Consider the following 18,896-nt stretch of genomic DNA (forward strand, 5'->3'; position numbering starts at 1 on the left):
CTGATGTCCTCACTGTGTACGTCTATTCAACTTTGCTGGGGATAGTAGTACTGGTGGTGGTTGTGGTGGTGTTAGTAATAATAGTAGCACAATTAGTAGTAGTAGTAGTAGTAGTAGTAGTAGTAGTAGTAGTAGTAGTACAACATCAGCAACAACAGCGACAGTGAGTCAATTCGGATTTCCCTCTCTGCTAGACACAGCAGCTATATCTATTTCAATAACATTACTCCATTTCGTAAAAACCCAATAGGGCATAATTTTAGTGTTTTAGTCCCGTTTATAGCTACAACAATAACAACAACCACAACAATGAGAATAAAAGCAACAAAGACTATGACAACAACAGCAACACCAGAACAACAACAGTAGCAGCAGCAACCCCGACAATTTCTATTATAAAAGGTAAAATACAAGCAAACCGTGTGTTTTCTGCGACATCCATTCTTCAATTCTTCAATTCTCGTAATCTTCCAGTTCTGTTGATGTTTGTCTTTACTTCAACCGCAAATATCAGCGATTTGAAATTTCTTTCAATATTTCAATAAGACTAGACGTGACGGTAATATCTGTAAGGACATTCAAGCTTGTGTGTGTGTGTGTGTCTGTGAGTGTATTTATGCATATATGCATGAATGTAAATATGTGTTTATATACATACACAAGATTTATAAAAGTATACATACGTATATACATATATACCTATGAATGTATATATATATAATATATATATATATATATATATATATATACATATATATGTATATGTATGTATATATATACATATATATATATATTATATATATGTATATACACTTACATAGCTACGCATATATATATATATATGCCTGTGTGTGTGGTGTGTGTGTGTGTGTGTGTGTGTCCGTGAGTGTATGGATGCATGCATGAATGTTAATGAGTTGATGCACAATCGCCTAATTATGTTTCTATCCACGTAATTGATAACATGATATCAGAAGAAGCGAGAAACGTTATGACTGTCGGTAAACTAGGTTGAAACTAACTGTCCAATGTCCTTATTTTAAGCTGTTTAAAACTCCAAACACTTTCACCCCATTAGTATATATATAATCTACACAAACACTCCGTGTTGGTATGTGTTGTATTTAGTTTTCAGGAAACCTTCAATATTTCTGAAAAAGTGTTTAGGTTGCTGAAACGAAAACAAACCAACGGCAGATGACAATGTAAGAGAGGGAGAGAGGAAGAGACAGTCACAAACGTATGCATATGTTCGTATCTGTTAGTGAGATTAAGATGTCAGGCATCATTTCTTGTACGTGGCACCTTGATGTAGCTATCTATCTTATCTACCTATCTATTCCTACAGATATGTATATATATATATATATATATATATATATATATATAATATATATATATATATATAATATATATTATATATATATATAGAGAGAGAGAGAGGAGAGAGAGAGAGAGATTAGATAGATAGATAGATAGATAATAGATAGATAGATAGATAGATAGATAGATAGATAGATAGATAGATAGATAGATAGATAGGTAAAACGTGGCGTCCGATCATATAATATTTATAATATATATATATGTGCATATATAAATACATATATGTACATACTTACATTTACATGCATATATGAGTACAGGACATCAAAAACACGTTAACAAAATGAAAAACGAGAACATAAACATGGAAAACGATCTTTTTTTCGAACAACGAAAGAAACAAATAGAGAAACCAGACAGACAACATAAAGGACAATCCCTTCATCAGTTGTCCCCTATTTTATCTTCTCCGCATTTCCAACGTTTGGACAAGACGTGACTTCTCTAAAACAGTCATTCCCGCAAAGCAAATAAAATAAAATTTGGGATTTTCCGGAGGGTTAAAGTGGTAACAAAAACAAGACAATAAGAACAAAATAGTAAAAACAAACGGTAACGACTGGTTGCTCACACGCAACCAACGCTTATCGTTCTTCCTTTCTTTTGTTTTACAAGAGACAAGACACACTTTTGACTGTCTCCTGTCAAAGCTCGTTTCTCCAGTGTTCACCACTTTACATCCTTATGGATTAACAGCCCTTACCGATTGCTTTCGCTGTTTTGTTCTTACTGTCCTGCTTTTGTTACCACTTTAACCCTCTACAAATTCCCAAACTTTATTTAATTTGCTTTGCGACTGTTTTAACGAAGTCGCATCTTGACCCGACGTTCGAAACGCGTGGCCCAATTCAATGTTGCCTGCCTCGTTTCTCTATTTGTTTCTTTCGTTGTTCGAAAAAGCAGTTCGTTTGACATGTTTTTGTTGCTTTTTATGCTCTCGGTTTTCATTTCGTTCACTTTTTTTGACGTTCTGTATCCATATATCATGTATATATACATATACATGAGGGTATATACATATATGCATGAATATATGCATATATATGTATATATATATATATATATAATATATATATATATATATATATATATAATATATATATATATACTAGCAGCTAAGCCTGGTTTCACCCGGTCGGTTTGGATGATGCGGCTGTAAAATCTGCTCTGTGTAAGCATTCGACTTGTTTGGGCACGCTTACGTTAAAAAACAATATTAAAATGACTTTTTCTGCCAAAACGCTAAAAATAACTGACCAACAATAAAAGACAACCAAGATTCAACCAAATCAAAAAATAAACCCAAAAACTAAACGAACAAAGATGAACCATCCCACTTCCTTTGCGCGCGAACACGCACACACAAATACACAGACGCACACACACACATTCACATACCCCTTTTACATACACATACATATATTCACACAGAGTTGAAACGCTGTTTGATTTTTTTTGCAGCGTGCAATTTTCATCATTAAGACAATTGCGTTCAATGCATCAATATTGCCGCATATTGGGATGCACTTGTAGCAAGTAGCCATTTTAGCCATTTTGAAATACGGCGCGAATTGGCAATATGACGTAATGTCGTATTGCCGAAGAATTATTATTTTCGTTTTTTTCATTGGTTACTATAACTGCTCATATAAAGATTCTAAAAGTTATGTAAAGAATATTTGTAATGGATTTCGATTCTTTTAAGTCAAGTTGAGCAGTCATAAAAACCTTGGATTTTTGGAAAAACTTTAGTGTTTGTTGGATGTAACTGAACTCCACGACACTCACTCCTTTGAGACATTGGTGATTTTCATGCCATGTCCAAAGAAAATCACAAGTCTATTTTGAATTGTTGATTAATCTATTAGTTAACTAGTGAATATATAGTCGTACTTCTACACGACGAAATTTATCTTTCCTTTCACATGTACATAATATAAAATGTTATATTTCTGTAATAAAACTAATTAAGAAAATGTTTCTCTTCACGTTTTTTTTCAACTGAGTATAAATAAATATGCATTTCTGTAATCATTAAATTATATTTTTTTATAGCGGTTAAATGAACACGAAGAAAATATTATACATACATGTCGTTAATAATCATAGAGTTTCATGAGTATATTTCTCTATGGCGTAAAATACTGTAGTTCGGATTTTGTGTATAATGGTTACACTTAAGTTATAAGTAATGTTTTAATCATTATATTCCCCCTTACTCAAAAAAGCCAAATAAAATAAGAAAACCTAAGAGAAGGGGAATTTTCCTTGTTTTGTATGTCCTGTACTCTATTTTTTCGTTGTTTAAAAAAATGTCAATTTCCTTGGTTTTGTGTTTTATGTTTTCGTTTCTCATTGTGTTCGACGTTCTTTTGGTGTCCTGTACCCATATATGCATGTATATATACATGTAGAGGTAGGTACGTACATATATGTATGTATATATGCATATGTTTTATTTATTTATTAATTTATTATATGACGGAACGCACGCATCCATTTCTAAGTAAGATTGTTCTTAATACTAATAATGATGCGCACTCTTAACCTTTCTCTCTCCCCCTCCCTTTCTCAGCCTTCATTCTTTTGGCTTTCCTTTTCTTCTACCTTACTGTCTCTCCCTCTCTCTCTCATTCTTTTCTCTACAACCATTCCCCTTTTTTCTCTCCCTTTCTCTTACTCCTCCTCCTCCTCCCTCCCGTCGTGGTCACGTGATGAGATGGCTATCTCTGTCTTTCTTCTCCTGACTTCCTCCAAGTAGAGACGGTAAATCTGTTGCTCCTTGCCGTCTCAAAAAATAGCGTTCGTAAAATATTTTAATCTCGTTTGGCTTAACAGCCCTTCTTATTTGTGTTACTGTTATTCTCCGTGTCCTGTCCTTTACTGTTTATATTTTGTACTGTCGTTACTGTCCTGTTTTTGTTACCATTTTTACCCCTCCGCAAAAAATCTCAAATTTTATTTAATTTGATTTTCGCGGGAAGGAAATTTTCATGGAAGTCATGTATCGCCTTGACCTTCGAAACGTGGAGTAGATGAATCTAAGGCGACTGAAGAAGAGGAATTTTCCTTGTTTTGTATGTCATGTACTCTATTTTTTCGTTGTTTAAAAAATTTCCATTTCCTTGGTCTTGTGTTTATGTTTTCGTTTCTCATTGTGTTCGACGTTTTTTTGTGTCCTGTACCCATTTATGCATGTATATATACATATAGAGGTAGGTACGTACATATATGTATGTATATATGCATATGTTTTATACATTTATTAATTTATTATATATATATATAAATGTGTGTGTGTGTGCGTACGTAAGTATGAATGAATGATTATATTGTAACTCCTTCCTGTCTTCTAATCGGTTTCCTCTGTTTCTGCTTCTCATTTACACACTGTTACATTTGTGTTAGTCTTTTCAATTCCTGGATACCCAGGGAAAATCCAGATGCTTTAAATATTGAGTTCCACATTCAATTAGTTGTGCCAGACAATAATTAAAGAGACTAATTAAATAAAACTGAGTTTCCAGTTCTGCACTTAAGAAAAATAGTTATTTTAATAATTTTATTCTTTAGTTTTGTTAATTATTATTTCATTGACACAATTGTTTCAATCGTCGTCGTCGCTAATAACTCGTGACCGAATGAATATTTGCTACAATTATGATACTTCATGAATGTGTAAATAAGTGTGTGTGTATATGTGCGTATGTGTGTGTGAGTGTGCGTGTATGTGTGTACATGTGTGTTTGTGTGTATGCGTGCGTCTGTTTCATCCACATGCATGTTTTAAAATCATTTCTCCTTTACATTTAAATAGGTAGAAATATTCAAGGGAGGTTATTAAATAAGAATAAAATAAGAGTAGTTCCCCATTATTATATTTCATTTTTGGATTTGGTTTGCAAGATTCATTATATGAGTTCCTGTGTTGAAGCATATTCTATTGTGTCTGGGGAGAGTCATTTTCTTTTTGTGCCTTGTTATGTAACACACTCACCGGTAAAATTTCCACTTTTTTCTTGCTTTTTTTGTCCTAAAATTTTACCGGAGGGTGTGTTACATAACAAGGCACAAAAAGAAAATGACTCTCCCCAGACACAACAGATTCTTCTTCTTCTTCTTCTTCTCTTCTTCTTATTCTTCTTCTTCTTCTTCTCTTCTTCTTCTTCTTCTTCTTCTAATTACTATTATTATTATTATGATTATTATTATTATTATTCAGTAGTATATTTTTTATATCGTGCTTTCACTTCACTACCGAGCACGGCTCTGTGTGCTTTGGGTATGTTCTGTGATTTGTTGTGATGCTCTGATGGTTATTGTATTGAAAGTGTTCTGCGTAGGATGTGCGCAGTGCCTAGTAGTGCAATTTTCTGTATGTTATATGTGTTTGTAAGTCCTGGTGTTTTTGTTATGTATTTGTCTGAATATTTTTTTATCGTGCCTAATGCACCTATTATGATAGGAATTGCTTCTGCTTTTAGATTCTACATTCTGGTTACCTCTCTTTCCAGATCTTTGTATTTTGAAAGTTTCTCCATTTCTTTTAGAGACACGTTGTCACCCGCTGGTATTGATACATCAAATAGAAAACATTTTTTTTCTTCATGATCTCTGACAACTATATCTGGTCTGTTGGCCTTAATATCTCTATCTGTGTGTATTGGCATATCCCAGAGTATGGTTGCTTTCTCGTTTTCTGTGACCTTTTCTGGTGTGTGCCTATACCATCTTTTTCTGTTGTTATTCCATAATGTTGGCATAGTTTCCAGTGTATATAGGTCCCAAGTCTGTCGTGTCTGTGGATATATTCCTTCTTAGCCAGGACTGGGCAGCCAGATATAATATGATTTATTGTTTCTTGTCCATCTCCACATATTCTGCAGTTACTTGTTATATTTCTTTTCATTACATGTTTTTGATAATTTCTGGTGGGGAGGATTTGGTCTTGTGCTGCAATTAAAAATCCTTCTGTCTCTGCTTTGAGTTTTGAACTTCTCAACCATTGCTGGGATTTTTCATTGTCTATTTCTTTTGCATTTAGTTTAGTCCAGTATTTGCCAGGAAGGGGCTTTTCTTGCCATCGTTTTATCATGGTTCGTTGCTGTTCTATTTTTAGTTTGGATTTCATTTGTTTTATAGCTTTTGTTGTTTCTTCTTCTTCTTCTTCTTCTTCTTCTTCTTCTTCTTCTTCTTCTTCTTCTTCTTCTTCTTCTTCTTCTTCTTCTTCTTCTTTTCTTCTTCTTCTTCTTCTTCTTCTTCTTCTTCTTCTTCTTCATATTTGTTAGGTGGTATGATTTCTTGTTTGTATTTGTCAGCTTCCTTAAATACTGAGAACAGTTTTTTGTTTTGCTCGTGTTTTGCCGCTATTTGTATCAGTTTTCCTTCCTTCTGAAGTAGATATTTTTGCAGTCCTATGGTGGTTATTTTATAGTAGTTTTCCAGCTGTATAAGGCCTCTACCACCATCTATACGTTGTATATATAGCCTTTCTATGTCAGATTTTGGGTGATGCATCCTAGATCCTGTCATTATTTTTCTTGTTTTCCTATCTATTTTGGTCAGTTCATTTATTGTCCAGTTAAGGATATTGTAGCTGTAACTTATAACTGGGACGGCTAAAGTGTTGAGCTCTGTTTTTTGTATTGATCTAACTCATCTATAATATTCTTTTTTTATTTTCTCTTTCATTTGTGTGTGTTGTGTCTTATCTAGTTCATGGATTCCTAAGAATTTGTAAGTTTGGCTTTGGTCTAAATCTTTTATTTCATTGATTTTATCTAGTGTGATGTCGCTACTCTTAACTAGTTTTCCTCTTTTCAGGGTTACTTAGGCGCATTTTTCTAATCCAAATTTCATATCTATTTCCTTGGTAAATCCATGAACTGTCTTTAGTAGTGTTTCCAGCTGTTTGTCATTTGTTGCGTATAGTTTTATGTCATCTATATATAAAAGGTGGCTGATCGTTTTGCCGTAACATTTATATCCGCATGGAGTTCTGTTTAGCATATCCGATAGAGGTGACAGTGCCAAGCAGAAAAGGAGTGGAGAGAGCGTATCTCCCTGGAGTATTCCTCTTCTAATGGGGATGGCTTTGGTTTTCATGAGTCCCTCTTTTGTTTGCAGCTGTAGCACTGTTTGCCATTTATTCATAGAGTTTCCTATGTATTTTATAATTGTTGGTGCAACTTTGTTCATGGCTAGTGTTTCGAGGATCCATGTGTGGGGGATGCTATCAAACGCCTTTTTGTAGTCGATCCAGGCCATACTGAGGACTTTCTTCTTTCTGTGGCTGTCTTCAGTTATGGCTTTATTGATCATTAGTTGATCTTTACAGCCATATGAGCCTTTGCGGCATCCTTTCTGCTCTTCTGGAAGCAGGTTGTTTTCGTCCAGGTGCTTGTTTAATCTTTGTGATATTACTGCAGTAAATGCTTTGTACATTGTAGGGAGACAGGTTATAGGTCTGTAGTTTTCTGGTTTTGCTGTCTCATTTGATTTGGGAATTAAGATGGTTTTCCCCTTCGTGAGCCATTCAGGCATTGTCTCTGGCTCTGACAGTATGTTGTTAAAATTTTCAGCCAGCTTTTTGTGCATTCCTGTTAGATATTTCAACCAGAGGTTGGGGATCTTGTCATGCCCAGGTGCCTTCCAGTTGCTTAGTCTTTGCAGTGCCTGGGTGACCTCTTCAGTTGTTATGGGGGTCCAAAGTTGCTCAGATGCTGAGTTTATTGTTTTAATACTCCTTCTTTTTTTGGATGTTCGTTCGCCGACCATATTTCTCTCCAGAATTCTTCCACTTCTTCTGCCGTTGGTGCTGCAGTGATTTCTTTTATTTTTGCCAAGTTCTTGGTAGAACTTTTTGGAGTTGGAGTTGAACGGTTTGTTTTGTTCAACGAAACGTTGGCGTTTCTCGTACCTGCGGATCCTTTCTGCTTTGGCAAGAATATCTTGCTTTAGCTTTTCTTTTATCTCAGGTAAATATATTTCTGTGGTGTTGTATTTGCGGAATATTTTTGTTTTCTTTTTGTTGCTTAGTAGCGTTGATTGTCTACTGATTTCATTAAGAATCGACAGATCTTTTCTCATTTTTGGTATTTTGTTTTGGATGTTATTTATCCACAGGGTTTGTTTGGGTGGTGGTACTCCTGTTTGGATGGCTTTGAGTGAGTATTCAGCTTCTTTTGTGGCTGCAGTGGCTGCTGCGTATACTAAATCATGTAGCTCAGTGATATCGCTTTTTTTTCAGTGGCTATTAGTTCCGTGACGGCTAGATTTATGTTGTCTTGTCTATTTTGATTTTTGGGAGGTATGGTCGGTGGTCCATTTTGATCTCTGTGGTTTTCAGTTCTTTGATTATTCTACTTTTTATAGTTTCCTAATCATTAGGCTCCCCTTCGTTGTTTCCAGGTTTAAGATTTGTGTCGCTTTCTATCTCATCCGTATATTTCTTTGTCGTGTTTTGACTTGCTGTTTGTCGTGTATTATTATGAATCCTTACGGTCTGGGTTTGTTGTTTTTTGTTTACATCGTTTTTGTTGGAAATGTTACGTTTGTCTTCGTGTTTTATTGTTTCAGTGTTTGTATTATTTGGCATTGTTGTGTGGCTTCTATCTACATTTTCCTGATGTATTTTTTCTTTTAAATGTTTTATTTCTATTTCTGATATTTTTTTTTTTTGCGTTGAGAATATATCTCCGTATATTTGCTAGTTTATTAGGGTTCATTGTTGTATCCAGATCTTTATTTATGTTATTTTTCTTCCATATTTTGTATGTATGTGTTGTTGTATTTTCATTCTTTGGGTAGAGCACTGCTGTAAAGTATGCGTGTAGGATAGAAATGTATTCCTCACGTGTCCATTTATGTCTTTTGGGTTTTATTTGCGAGACATGAAGAACAACGTCCGGCCCATTATTTTGACGGTCGTCATTTTCGTAGGGTACCGGTACGTTCATTTCTGTTGTCACATTGTTTTGCACGTGTAGTCTTTCGTACATTTTATGTTGTAAGTTTAATGTACGTACTTCCCGATTGTTATTCTTGGGTTGAATAATACTGGTATTATTTAATTTATTCGTAGTTTTTTTGTACATGGTGTTTGGGGCCGGAGATGATCTGGTGTTGATGGATCGTAATGTATCAAGCATGTTTACATATGTTGTGTTAGAGGTGGAGATGATATCGAGTTAAAATACATCATTTCGTTTTGAAAATAGTAATAAATTTCAATGAGTATTACTTACTCGGATATAGTCCAATCCTTTGTCAGTTATTTTTTAGCTCCATGCGATGTCTTTGTTTCCGATGTTTGTGGATAGATTTCGGAGCACTGCTTTATCGCTCTCACATGTTTAACGTCCCCGGTGTAATCTTATTATTATTATTATTATTATCATTGAGTGAGAGAGCAGTTCATGCCATCAAAGTGACACTGGGGTAAAATATACGAAGCCCAATATACCCATCATGACTACCCGTCTGATAAAGGTACACCAGGCACATGCATCACAACCATATGTGCACGACATGGTGATCTCATATCAAGATAAACAGCACATGACCTTGCAGGTGGGGCCCAGTTAGAATTTTCTTCAAGTCGAGTAGCCCATCCCGCTCAAAAGGTCGCTGATGAACAAAACCCATGTTTCCAGAGGTGAATTCTTCAAACTCCAAAGACTTTCTCTGAACAAAATGCTATAATGCTCCCCCACTACTTCTGCTCGTGATCAGAGATGCACATAGCGTCTGCCAACAAGGGACATGGTCAACTGGTTACGGTCAAACAACTGACAAGCAAGTCTGTGATATTAAGCAGAATATTTGCTGTAGTCCATCTTTTATACCATGACAAAACAATGTACATTGTAACACTTCCAATTAGTTAAGATCAGAAGCCATGAAAGTCACTGCCTGATACTGCATCAGGGCATTTATTATTGTTGTTGTTGTTGTTGTTGTTGCTATTATTATTATTATTATTATTATTATTATTATTATTATTATTATTATTATTATTATTACTATCATTATTATTATTGCCTTTGCACAGCTTCTAATGCTGGAGAATTACTACGGTGTCAGCTGTTCACTATCAGTGAACTAAGGTAACACCCCTTAATTTTCGAGCACCATCCGGAGTATTCAGGCAGTTCCAAGCTGTGCTGTTTTCTGCAAGTGCTCCACCCTTATTGAAGCCCCTATTTGTTTCATGTACTTCTCAAGATTTTTACTCACTGTTCCCAGGGCTCCGACAACCTTTTACATCGACCACAACTTCTTAACCTCCCAAGCTAACCTTTCATATCTATCGACTTTTCTTTCTACCTTATCGCATACCTTATTGTCAGCTGTGCATGCTATATCTATGATCCCATTATTATTATTATTATTGAGTGAGCGAGCAGAGCATGCCATCAAAGTGACACTGGGGTAAAATATACGAAGCCCAGTATACCCATCATGACAACCCGTCTGATAAGGGTACACCAGGCACATGCATCACAACCATATGTGCGCGACATGGTGATCTCATATCAAGATAAACAGCACATGACCTTGCAGGTGGAGCCCAGTTAGAATTTTCTTCAGATCGAGTAACCCATCCCGCTCAAAAGGTCCCTGAATAAGGGTTGTTTAAGGACGTTGAACGAAACACCCATGTTTCCATAGGTGAATTATTCAAACCCCAAAGAATCCTTCTCAACACATGGCTATGATGCTCCCCCACTACTTCTGCTCGTGATCAGAGATGCACATATCGTCAGCCACTAAGGGACATGCTCAACTGGTTAAGGTCAAACAACTGACAAGCAAATCTGTGGTATTGAGCAGAATATTTGCTGTAGCCCATCTTTTTGTGGTATTGAGCAGAATATTTGCTGTTATTATTATTATTATTATATTATTATTATTATTATATTATTATATTATTATTATTATTATTATTATTATTATTTCGATTAAGTAGCGAGTGTAGGTATGTAAAAGACCTACGAACATGATTTTCAAGTGTGAAGCTTCCAGGATCATATTCTGGAAGGAAATAAAAACAAAGTTCTTTTTAAATGGTTTTGAAATATCGTTCTTTGGAATTTGGCCATTCTTCATCATTTATTCTCGACATTATTCACAGAATATGTGAGTGTTTGCCTAGTTAGTAGTTTGCTAAATAAGAATGGAATTAAAATGGGTTGAACCGAAAGAATTGGTCCGATCCCGATCACATAGTAGCTGTATTCGTAAGTGTTCATGTACTCTGAGAAGATTCCTGCAAACAACAAGAACAAGAAGAGCAACATTAAAGGCGAGTCACCAGATTTGAATATTCAATAAATAAATAAATCAAATTTACATAATTTATTTTTAATCATTAACATCTATGGTAAGGCGTCAAGCGCCGGACAAAATGATTAGCGGTATTTCGTTTGTATTTATATTATGTGTTCACCTATCCACCGAGGTCGATTTTGCCTTTCACCTTTTGGAGGTCGATAAAACAAGTACCCGTTCAGCAATGGGGGGTCAATGTAATCGATTTACCCTCCCCTGTACTCGCTGGCCTTGTGTCAAACTTTCAAACTAATATCTATGTTAAGCACTGTCTCGTGTGTTCGTATTCATAGGGCCCGTGAACTAGTTTCCGTAGTTCAGAAGTGATCGAGAGCACAACATCTGCCCACCACACGTGGCGGAACGCCAATCCATCCCAATGTTGCTACAATTACAGGTGAGTTGTTTGGAGCAACGCGAAATAAATTGTGCTGTTCAATATCTCACCGCCCGGGCCGAGAATCGAAACGAAGGTTTTGCGATCCTGAGTACCACACCTTACCCATTAGGCCACGAACCTTCTTAATAATATCTATATATTGTTTAACAATATATAGATATCGAAAAATTGAATGCAATGGATCTTCGTCGGTTTCGGCGATGAACTGTCAATTGTTCCATCAATGAAACTGCTCTTTCATTGTATTAGCGTGTGAAGTGGTTGAATACACCACAGACACGTATGCTCTTAAATTATTCCTTGGTAAGATTCAACAGGATGCTCTATGTGACAAGGATGGACATTTTCATTACAATATTCAACCGGTTTCTGCACAGCGTCACCAATCCAATTCCATCCACGCTCGTTGGTCGACTCGAAGCTTTAGTATAAAAAGGCCTCAAATACAAGACAATGGGCTTTGTCTGAACCCAAGATGCTGTGATTATAAAACAAACTTCTAAGTTATACTATGAATAAATGCCATGATAGATCACTAGCCACTACACATTCTTTATTTTCTCTCCTTGTTTCTTTCTGTGTTCCTTTCTGTGGAAGAACGTAGGCTCGAAACGTTAAAGACTTTTTCACTTCCCGAGCGTTAAACTAATACATCCGCTTGTTGTCTACATTCGTCTTTTATTGGTCAGTTCTACCACTATACTATGAAATAGCCGAAGCTTAAAAAAAGAAGAAAATTCTCACACACTACACCGTGGGTTAGAACACGAGATCTCGTGATTATGAAACAAACTTCGAAGCCATCCAGTTATACTAAGCAAGAATGGAAACATCTTTATCTCCGTAAAAACTGAAAGAATTTCTTGTAGAATGTACATTCTCACAAATTGTCGAAGCTAAGTCGTTAGAAGTGTAAAAATATGATAGATTTATATGTTCTTACGTTTATACATTGATTAACGAAAAACGCTTATCTACAGAAACGATATTTCTTATATTTCATTCCATTTAAATGTTTCTCTATAAAATACTATAATCACTGCCCGGGAATTACTTCCGCAACATTCATACAGAAATGAGACGTTTTGGCACAGCCATTTTGGCACCACCTATTTGACACCATTGATTCGACGCTGATATTTTGACAACAAACGTTTTAACGTTCCTATCGTCCGTTCCCTCTCTCCTTCTTCTTCTGTCTCTCTCTTCCTCTGTCACTGTTTATGTGAGTGTATTTATCTGCATTTGTATGGTATGAGGAGAGGGAAAGTATTTACGTCAATCATGCTCAGTTGATAAATTGTAATCTCTCTCCCATTCACCCTCTCCCCCTTTTTCTTCTCTACATGTCGCTGATTCAGATCAGTAACGACCAAACAGCTGCGACCAATCGTCTCATTCTTCCTTAATACATATTTGATGAGCCTATATGCCAGCTCAACTGTAGCATCTATACAAAATATCGCTATTTTGGAAGTATGGAGTCTGCTGAGGCATTGAAAACTTTTTCCAGTTTTTAGATGTGGTGGCTACGGTTTAGGATCGTCGTGTTTGAATTGTAAACCCTGGTAATAACAAAGAGGGAGATATCGGAAATATAACACATGTCACCTATCTTTATATGTTTTATGATTAATGCTCCTAATTGATGACCAACATAACCAGCAGCTCAGATTTAAGGGCTCGGAAACAGAATTGAAACATTGTAGGCAACATAAGACAAATTCAAAATTAGAGAATGAAACATATTTGTAGCGATCATAGTAATAAGCATGAGTAGGAAAAATGTTATATATTTACCTATAAGGTATCCACCAGCTAAAATACCAATTCCAACTGCTGTCTCTGAAAAGCCCATACCAATCGAAAAGCATTCGATGTCGAGGTAATCCATAACAGTTACAAAATATACAGCGAACATTAGACCAGTTGTGAACATGATAATAAATGTTAGCAAAGTCAAATATGTTGCAGTGAACAACGAAGGATAAACACAGATCAGTAATCCGCTTATGATGGCCGAAATACTGAATATAATCCTGCTTGGGAGAATGTTTTTATGTATCAACCAACTACTGACAAAACATGCCAGGACATACCCGAACGATCCCACTGAAAATACACGGGCACTTTCTGCTGGACTCAGCCCTTGCTTTACGCAGTAATCCGGTAAGATTGACGATGATGTCACGACACAACCGTAAACTATAAAAATTGCGAAAAGGAATACAAGGAAACTGAAATTTGTTAAACCTGTAATAAGTCTTGCAGAAAATTTCGAATCAGATTTTCCTTCCGTTTGAACCTCGTCACTTCGAACATCAGTCTCCTTGTCCTCAGATTTTATAGAATTTATAGCTGTCTCTTCGATATCCAAGGTATCTTCTTTGCCAGGTTGTGTATTATTTATAACAAATGGTTCGTTGTCATATTTTAAGGCCTTAATAACAGACCCATTTAAATTGATGTCTTCGTTATGATTCAAGGCTGTATTATTCTCTTCAGATATTTCCAGTTTGTTCGATATCGTTTCATCCTGAACGTAACCAACATTTTGAAATTGTTCTACAGAAACGTTTGAATCCGACTTATACAAATCTTTCGGCGCGTTACTTTCACTTACTGCCAAAGTTTCTCTCCGCGTGTTTTTATACATATCCGTAGAATATATGAGAGCACATGGCAGAGTTTGTATGAAAGTAGCAGCCAGGAGAAGAAGACTTCCACGCCAGAACATGAGTTCAATGAAGTAATTGGTAAGGATTGGGAAAATTATAAATCCAAGAGCTTTTCCGACTGTAGTAAAAGCAATGAATTTTCGACTGTCTTCACCGAAATAAGCTGCTAATCCAGCATTTGCTGATAGACTGAGAGTAGAACAACCAATTCCTGTTACAGAAGAAGATATAAAAACAAACAGAAATTAAGAAGTAATTATCAAGTTAATCCAAGGCTTCTAAATAATCTAATGTAATTGTTGTGATGAGTAGCCGTGCATCTATATTGAAATTGAAGTTTATAGCATTTACCCTGGAATTAAACATCGTTTCATATTCCATATGTAAGATTCTTGTTGTGAATTTGTGTGTTGAAATATATTTTGTGGCTTGGTAGAGTCATTATGCCAATAATAACAACACACGCACTGGTCCAATATCATTTCTTTATTTTTAGTGTATTGGTTAAATATCTAATCAACTAATTGTTTAATGTCCGCTTCAAAAAATTCATTCGGTTGTTTGCTAATAAAATGTCTTTCGTCGCTGTTCGCAACAACATTCTCAGCGACTTACTTCCCTGTCCAAGGTCGGCTAAGTGATGTTGAACCAGCGCGTGTGTTATTGACATTGACATACTGAACCCACCCTAGACACTGGAATTAAAGTTCATAAAAGTAATACCTTATAACTATAAAGAGTCTGCAAACCTTCATTCGATTTCATTTTGAAAGTAAAATACTTTCTTCACGTCATCAATAGTTTTGGTAAGTATATAAACGTTACTTCATGTATCTTTTCACACAAACATCACCCTTTCAATCAATGAGTAAGCAGCTCTGTTTTCTCATCTTTTAGTCCCACTGGAAGATGGTAATCATGATTGTCTCGGACGCCTGCGAAAGTACTGGTAAGGAGGAAGTAAGATAACCTCATGCCGGACACCTGGATTGGATTCTTGCAAACAAAGTGAACACTACCAAAAGCATCCAATGCACCACATGATGATCAGCGCCGGAATAAGATCTACAGAAAGCCTAAGTACTTATGAGATGTTGCTGCCCTAATATATATATATATAATCAAAATAAGCAACAAGAATAACTTCGGTAATTTGGTACGATCCTTTCGCACTACATCATTTTATTAAATGTTGTGTTACAACAGTTTTAAAATGCTGAGCACTCATCAGCCATTAATAGAGGTTTTCCATTAATACATAATTTTCATATCAAGTGATAACGTTATAGAGAAGGTAGATATATAGACATAGAACTTATATATATATATATATATATATATATGAAATTTGAAATATAAACAACAATAATAAACCATAAAATAAATTTTTATGTGAGATGGAAAATAATGTTTATTTTGAACACTAACTCTTTATTTACATTTGAAATATATTCTGCTTTATTTTTTAATTGCAGTTTCATTTTTGTGGCTCAGATCAAAGGATCTGAGCCACAAAAATTAATCTTACGTAAGACATCTGCTTCAATATTTAGTAGAGATAAATCATCCCCAATATTCGTTAGCAGGTTTAAAGTGATTTATACTTTGCCGTAAACCATATACTATTTCTATGGTGACCTCTCTTGATTTCTTAAGCATGTGCATATCTTGATATGTCTTTCATTATGTAATTTCTTCTGATATAATTCATCTACACACAAGATGCATCTAGCATCATTAATTATGTACGATCTAGCATGACTAAGTATTTTCCAATTTATGTCGTATGATTTCTTACTATTCAGTTTCCAAATTAATTTACTCAGACTAGTACTGTTAAACCTGTCTCTATTCCTAAAGGTGTACTCATAATTTGTGATTCGTTTTTTAATAAAATTTTCCGTTGACCCTATGTAAAAATAGTTTTTCCGTTTGGAATCAACCCTACATCTGTATAGAATATTGTTCTGTAAACAAAAATTATTGAAATAACATTTACCTATATATCTACAATCACAATTTCTAGCTAGACCATTCTCTGTAATAGGATTATTATTTCTATTATCGTAGAAATTTCTAATGTTTTATTATTAAAGGAAGAGATAGTTCTAAACAAATATTTTTATTTACGGAAAATCCTATTCTAATCATTTTATTGTTAATGATTTTATCATATTTATGTTCTTTATTAAAGTGCTTTGTTATAGATCTGTAAAAAGTTTCACAAAATTCGTTTTTATTTGTCGTGCGCAAGGAATAATAAACCAAGTTTAATTACCTTTATTATAATTAACATCATTAGGTGTATCTGGGTTGGCATATGGCATATACTTATTATCCTTAGGTTTCAGTCTATTGCTATATTTATTTTTAAACAGGATATGGTTGCTACACTTGTTCCTATTAATATTAATACTATTGTTGATCATATCATTACAACTTACGAATAAATTGCATAGATTTCCACTATTAAATCCACTCACTTCATTTTTCATTTATTATGATAAGATTTATTGCAGTTCCATTCTTATTACAATATTCAGTTCTATTCCACTCTCCTGGTATTTTAAGGGCATCATTATAATATTGGTTATAACTATTACAGATTTCTTCATTAGAGGATAAATAAGAAACACGTCTGAAAATATTATTAACCGAAATTAACGAATTCCGATTCATATTATTCGAGATATATAGAAATATATTTCGATAGTTGTATTTATTTAATTATTTTGTCTGTTATAATTTTGTTGTTTTTTTAACTGTAATTGATCTCTAAACAACTAATTATTATTTTACCATATATACCTAGCCAGATTTATCCTTTTATACAAAAGTCCTAACACTATAACAATTATTTATTTCTTGTACACATATTTTTCTATTATAAATTTCTTTCCACCGTTGCTAACATTTTTATCTTAATTAACCAAAACTCCTGAATAGAATTGATGTACTTGATCATTTCTATATTTAATTTTTGTATCTTCATATATATATATATATATAATTTACAAGATAAAGGCAAAATAAATTATAATGGTTATTGACAATTTTTGTCTTTTTTTCGGCATATTTGGCATTAGAATTTTTCTTTTGCCCTTATCTGGTAAATTATTTATAAATTTTACCTTTAAAAGTATTTTTTGATATGCTGGCCATTGATAAAATTTTTTTCGGGAAAAAAATTTTATCCTACATTAGTTATATATATATATATGTATGGTTAATTCTTGTTTCAAAACCTTCGCCTATTTTATTAATCAGCATAACACGAACATTATCACAAACAACTAGACTCTAATCTGGGGAACTGCAACTTCAAAGATAAGACTTGCTGTCCGTTGAAAAAAGAAATTGTTTATAGAGCTAAAGAGCAAGTAGGTGCCTCACAAGAATATAAAACATACACAAGGGCTTCGGAAATTTCATTCAAGACTCGATTCTATTTCCACCAAAATTCTTTCTGATACCCCAGGAATAGGACACCAACTAGTCTGATACCCCAGGAATAGGACTCCAACTAGTCTGGCAAAAAAATGAAAGAGAATGACACCCGTCCTTTCAATGTAACCTGGAAAATTCTAGAAAAAGCATCATTATACAGACATAGAACTTATAAAACACCTATGAAATGTAATCTTTGCCTCTTTTCAAAAACATATCACAAACAGAATACCGATCCCATCAATTCTTTCCTGAGAGTTTGTGAGGGACCTATGCATTATAGCGAGAAATTAATCCTAGCTTCACTAGGTGTTCATGAGCTGTACTTGTAGAAACTTTCAACTCCTCTGTAAGTTCTCTAGTTGTGATATTTGAGTTTATTTATTTTTCGATTTTGGCCTTCAAAACATCTTCATCCAATTTTGAAGGTCTACCACTGCGACTGTCATCTTCTAAGCTAAACTCTCCCGCTTTAAATTTTGCAAACCACCTTCGAACAGTTGATTTACCCACAACATCATCCTCAGAAACTTCATAAATGGTTTATCAACTCTCTGCACCATTTTCTCCTTTATTAGAAAAAGGAAAGCATTAAAATGCGAATATGAAATATTTATTATCCATTTCAAATGTAAACAAAGAGTAACCGGAAA

General features: G+C 34.6%; 2 protein-coding genes across 5 annotated transcripts in view; both read right to left on the reverse strand.

Moving 5' to 3' along the window:
- LOC115216792 overlaps positions 1–3,549 on the reverse strand; it is a 43,313-nt gene extending 39,764 nt beyond the window's left edge. For 2 of the 3 annotated variants that reach the window (XM_036506921.1, XM_029785637.2), the window contains exon 1: positions 420–559. In XM_036506921.1, coding sequence (XP_036362814.1) covers positions 420–442 — 23 coding nt within the window. In that variant the 5' untranslated portion in view covers positions 443–559. Of the gene's footprint in view, positions 1–419; positions 560–3,476 lie in introns of those variants that run through there. The other variant, XM_036506922.1, reaches the window with a different exon arrangement.
- Positions 3,550–11,384: 7,835 nt separating this feature from the next.
- Positions 11,385–18,896, reverse strand: part of LOC118765207 — a 17,506-nt gene continuing 9,994 nt past the window's right edge. For both annotated transcript variants that reach the window (XM_036506924.1, XM_036506923.1), the window contains exons 4-5: positions 13,919–15,007; positions 11,385–11,656 (exon numbers count right to left, since the gene is read on the reverse strand). In XM_036506924.1, the coding sequence (XP_036362817.1) occupies positions 11,496–11,656; positions 13,919–15,007 (1,250 nt within the window). In that variant the 3' untranslated portion in view covers positions 11,385–11,495. The remainder of the gene's footprint in view (positions 11,657–13,918; positions 15,008–18,896) is intronic.

Source organism: Octopus sinensis, linkage group LG10 (assembly GCF_006345805.1).
Source record: "Octopus sinensis linkage group LG10, ASM634580v1, whole genome shotgun sequence".
NCBI classification, from domain to species: Eukaryota; Metazoa; Mollusca; class Cephalopoda; order Octopoda; family Octopodidae; genus Octopus; species Octopus sinensis.